This window comes from Elaeis guineensis, chromosome 7, assembly GCF_000442705.2.
Source record: "Elaeis guineensis isolate ETL-2024a chromosome 7, EG11, whole genome shotgun sequence".
Lineage (NCBI taxonomy): Eukaryota > Viridiplantae > Streptophyta > Magnoliopsida > Arecales > Arecaceae > Elaeis > Elaeis guineensis.
This window is the reverse complement of record NC_025999.2, coordinates 89,741,704-89,746,871: the sequence shown is the minus strand read 5'-3', so window position 1 is coordinate 89,746,871 and position 5,168 is coordinate 89,741,704. Positions and strand designations below refer to the sequence as shown.

The 5,168-nt window shown below is 40.9% G+C and overlaps 1 protein-coding gene across 1 annotated transcript; it reads right to left on the bottom strand.

The window, feature by feature from the left end:
* Window positions 1–3,383: 3,383 nt before the first annotated feature.
* On the bottom strand, window positions 3,384–4,436 carry LOC105048556 (zinc finger protein GIS3-like). Its single transcript, XM_010927897.4, has one exon. It carries the CDS (start codon window positions 4,408–4,410, stop codon window positions 3,682–3,684), a length of 729 nt encoding a protein of 242 aa, XP_010926199.1. The 5' UTR covers window positions 4,411–4,436; the 3' UTR covers window positions 3,384–3,681.
* Between the last annotated feature and the right edge of the window lie 732 nt (window positions 4,437–5,168).

Below are 5,168 nucleotides of genomic sequence, written 5' to 3'. Positions count from 1 at the left end.
CTTCCTCCTTCGACTTACAAACTGTTTTCCACTTTGCCATGCATGCGAGACTGGAGGCGTTTTTATCTCCTAACTCACAATCTGATGAACAGCAAGCTTTCTATGCAGTGCATTATCACTTGGGGGAGTTCAAACAATAACCGATATGGCGTGGCCCAATGATAGCTGGTGAGGCAACTTAGCATTTGCAGAGGGATTTATAACAATGACAAATCTGCTACCAAAAATAGCATATGCCATTGCTTATAAGCAAATGTATTTTCCAACTGAGCATGAAATTATTTGGACGAATTCTTATCAGACCTAAACTAACTAATGAATTGGAGACTTGACCAGAGGTATATAAGCTGTCAGTCTCTACGTCAGGAGAGGAAGTTGCACCCGTTAATTACTGCGTGTGGACTACATGCATTACTTCACTGAAATTAGAAGCCAATTGCAAAGTTGTGTGGTTTTAACCGAACTAGTTCATTCAGTTTAATATGAAGAACAAACAAAGAGAGCCAATTCATAAATCTGCTTGAAGGATTGTTCAATAAAAATTTGAATTTTCTCATCTACCTTATGAATCCAAATCATGTTTTTCAACAAACTTCGCATTTATATATGAAGATAAACTTTCTATATTCTACCCTACGCAAAGCTGGCGAAAGACGAATCCTTGAATTATGTATTTGATTCTGAAGTTTGAACCGGTCGCTTGACTTTTTTGAGCATAGGATTGCACTATGCTTGAGAAAGTCAAGTAGTTTAGACTTCGGAGTCCCAAAAAAAAAAAGACTTCTGGAGCTTAAGGCATTGTTATATATATCCTATAGTTTCAGTCTGTGACCTAATCAGTAATCAAGTATCCTCCTTTCTTTCTCAGCTAACGATTTGGTCAATCATTCAATAGCCTCCATGATCTATTTTCAACAACTACCGAGGCACAAGTATAATTTTTTTTTTATTTTTGCTTGAAGGAAAAATGTACGGTATATCTGTTTGCATATGCGAACGGACGGTGATTGGCACACACAAAGAACCCCACCCCTCACCCATAAGGTGATTGGCATGCGTGGAGCCTCCCTCCCCCTCTCTTTTTTTTTTTTTAATACCCTCCCTTTTTTTTTTGTCCCCGCCTCCCCCCGCGTGATCCAACCATCACACGTGGTGATTTGATGGTTATATAATTTTTATGTAAACTATTCAAATATTTTTAAGATTTATCTATTTTTATTTTTTTAATATTTTTAATGCATGGACGATCACGATCGATCGTAGAAATAAATCCTAATACGAAAATAAGCATAATGGATAAATTCTAAAGATATTTAAATAATTTAAATAAATATCACATAACCATCTAATTACTATGCATGAGGAGGGATGGAGAAATTTTTTTAAAAAATAAAAAAGAGATAAAAAAAAGAATTTAGTGTGCATATACGAATGGTCTCACCGTAGACTTTCCGTCTCTTGAAAATGAAGTAAATATAGAAGCCAACCTCAGCAGAGACTTTCCCATTATTCTAGAAGTTGGGATGGCTCGAAGACTTTGCAAACTATATTCCATACATTTACTTTAAAGACAACGTCCACATATATATGTCGTATTCCTTCATTCTTGGAAAATCGTAAGTTGAGCATCCAAAGAAACTTCATTGATTGGAAGGCGATGGCCCATGTCAAGCAAGGTGGCGAGGGCTAGATGATCTCAAGGTCCAGAGATATTCCAACACGTACGTGACTTAGTAAATACCGATTGATGTTGATTTAAGAAAATACGTTAAGCCAAGTTGAGAGTCTCTAATCTAGTGAAAACCCCACAAGTAGCCTCTATATTTTTAATTAACATACATAAAAAATAGTTTGAGTGAGGCAAAGAAAAGTATGTCTCAATTCCTGGACGACGCCTATTCTACGTGTTTCACATGGGAAGAAAGAGAGAGAGATGGGGCGGAGGTGGTAGGTATTATAAAACTGAGTTCAGGTGGTTTAAATTAAGTGATGCGAATCTCAGGATGATCATCCATCACTTTCTATCACTGTACACATGTTGACTTGTTAATCATACTTAATAAACAAAGGATTATTTTTTTAAATTGTAAACAAAGGATTGATTAATGATAAGAAAAAAGAAAAGAAAAAGGAGCCAATGGGATATGGATAGGCATAACTGCCACCTGTACTTCCTCCTTTTTCTATGGGGTATTGGATCGTGACTGCCGTCGTACACAACCAATCACCGCTTCATACTGCACCAGCTGCAGGCGACTCCAGGAACGTGGATGATTCCCATGACGTGTCAGGAGCTGAACACCAAGTTCCTGTACGTGTCCATTCATCTCACGAAACGTATCATCGCCGATTTCGCTCCCGAGTCTCGCTCGACAAGGAGACTCGGTTAGAACTCACGCTGACTCGTATTCAAATATCCAGTACCACTCATTCTGAAATCTCGCAACCTGCCTGGAAATTTCTCCTATAGTTAGACAACCAATTTCGGATATATACGAGATGGCATACAGTTAGAGAAACTTGGACTCTCTTTGGTATTTTTTATTTATTTATTTTATTTTTAAAATAAAATTATAGAAATTGATATAAAATATGTTTGGTTCTATAATTTTTTAATTTTTTTGTTATTTTTAAAAATAAGATGAAAGTAAAATGTTCTTGCTCGTATTACTTTTCAAAAAAGCGAATTTTATGTTTTCTATAATCATTACCTCCTCCAGTACTACTGCCATCTTTAACACCACCATTTTCATCCTTCTATTACCCCGCGATCTCCACCACCATCATTGTTATTATCATCATTCTCATGTTGCTATTATCTCCAACACTACTGCTATTATTATCAACGTCGAATCTACCATAACTACTTTGCCGCCATCCCCACAATCTCCGCTATACGATCATGGCGACTATAGTTTATGCAACAACACCACTACCGTCATTATTATTATTTAACACAACTAAGAGCACTGCAGCCATGTCACTAACTAATGCACCTCGCAATTGTCATTACCATCACTTTGGCATTCATCGCCTCCTTTTGTTATTTTTATCACCTCAATCATCATAATTATATTTTTTAGATAATTAATTATACCAAATATATTAATATTTTAAAATTTTAAAAAATAAAAATAAAAATTTGATCTTTATTTCTAAAAATTTAAAATGATGTCAAATAGCATGTTAACAATTAATTCTTTATTTGATTAGCATTTTGTTTCTAGCTCTTGTACGATCCAAATTTTTTGATATTTATACTGGTTCATCAGTTTCCTTGCTCAAAGATCACATTAAATTTTGACATGCAATCATGATCATTTATGTACATAGTTATATATGAATTTTATATAATCACCTATGATTACATACAAAAACTGGGTAACAAGGATACAAAATGCTCAAAATAAAAAAAAAAAAAGAAATAACATTTTTGAGGTTAATTAAAGACACAATGGTGATCTTATAAGGGATGGATCTTAGTTGCTTCTAAAACTAATAAAACAACTCAACAATAGAAGTCATAGTGATTTTAGTATGAAAATCCATGAAACTAGACACCATCATTTCATGGAGGCAAAGTTAAAATGAAGATTCTAAATTCGAAAGATATACAACGATTGTCTCATCCATATCAACCGTCTAACTGGAAGTCCAACGGAGAACCGAGTCAGGACGAGTCTAGAAACCGAGTCGCGACCCGGCAGGGGCCAGGCTGAGCTGGAGGTCCAACCCGAACGCGTCGTCCGCGCCGGCCGAGTCCGATGCCATCGCCTTGGGAGCCGGAACGGTGAACCTCGCGACCGCGGTGGGTTGACGGTTCTGGTCTTCGCCGCAGAAAAGGGAGTCGCCTCCGTCGCCACCGCCGTAGCCGGCGGGGGAGCAGGAGAGCGACGGGGACGGCACCCGGGCTGAGGAGGGGAAGACGCAGCCGTGCGACAAGTGGAATGACGGCGTGGCGTGGGAGAAATAGACCCACCCGGTGGGACCCTCTCCGCCGGCGAGCGGGGTGGCATAGTCGGGGAGGAGGTGGGGCGCAGGGGCGAAGGCGGAGACCATGGGCTTGGCGCGGGGATGCAGCGCCCCGGGAGGTGACGGGACCCCGATCCCGGCAGCCAGCTGGACGCGCTTGAGCTGCTGCCGCTCCTTCTTGTGGGCGTTCTGGTGACCGCCCAGGGCCTGGGAGTTTGCGAACTCGCGGCAGCAGTACTGGCACTCGTACTTCCGGCCGTCGCCACTGCCGGAGGCTGGGGCGGTAGTGGTGGTGGAGGAGGAGGAGTCGGACCCAAGGCCGGCCTCCGGCGGCAACGGGCGGTCGACGGACTCCTCGTCCTCGGACACATGGAAGCCGAATAGCTTGAGCCGGGGGTTGGGTGTACTGGCTGTGGTCTTGCACTGGATCCCTGACATGTTCTCCTTAGGGCTTCTTGGTTCCACCTTTATCTATCTCTAGTATAGAAGAGGATAGGAGTAGAGAGTTATGAAAGAAGAGAAGAGAAGACGGAAAGGAAAAAGTGGGAGGAGGGGGCACAAGAAGGGAATTGGACTGAATGTGGGTTCATCCTCGTGTCTATATATATATATATTATATATAAATATACATATCCATATATGGGTTGGATTAATGTAGTATTGTAGCCAAGGTTGGGAAAAGAAAACAGTCACATCTCCACACTAAGAAAAATAGAAATGGATGAGACAGATGATTTGAATAATACTAGTTAGTGTTTTAATAGCCTAAACAAACTATATAAATTTTTGCGTGTGTGTGTGTGTGAGAGAGAGAGAGAGAGTGTGTGTGTGTGCGTATGGTTGCCGACATCCCAAGGAGGAGGGGGAGTGGAAGAGATACAGGGAACGGAACCTAGCTTGCGCTTGCCTTGGCCTCTGTTGAGGGGATATTTATTGTTTATGGGATTGTTCATGGACTGCTAAAAATGTTGGGAAGAGCCTGGGCCTGGCTATATGTAGCTCTAGCAGCAATTATTTAAAGGTAGTTATACTGTATAGGCGGATCATGGCATACAATAATGCGCGCTTGCCATAATAGCGTGCGATAATGGTCCATTTGTGAGAGAGTGGGTGCCACTTTGCTCGAGCTCTATTAGTCTGCGTTGCCCAAGTGGTGGTGCGACCATGTGGGGCATTGTGCTCCCCATTCATATATA

Coding starts and splice junctions, on each gene's coding strand:
- LOC105048556 (XM_010927897.4), bottom strand. CDS start 4,410: ATGTCAGGGATCCAGTGCAAGACCACAGCCAGTACACCCAACCCCCGG.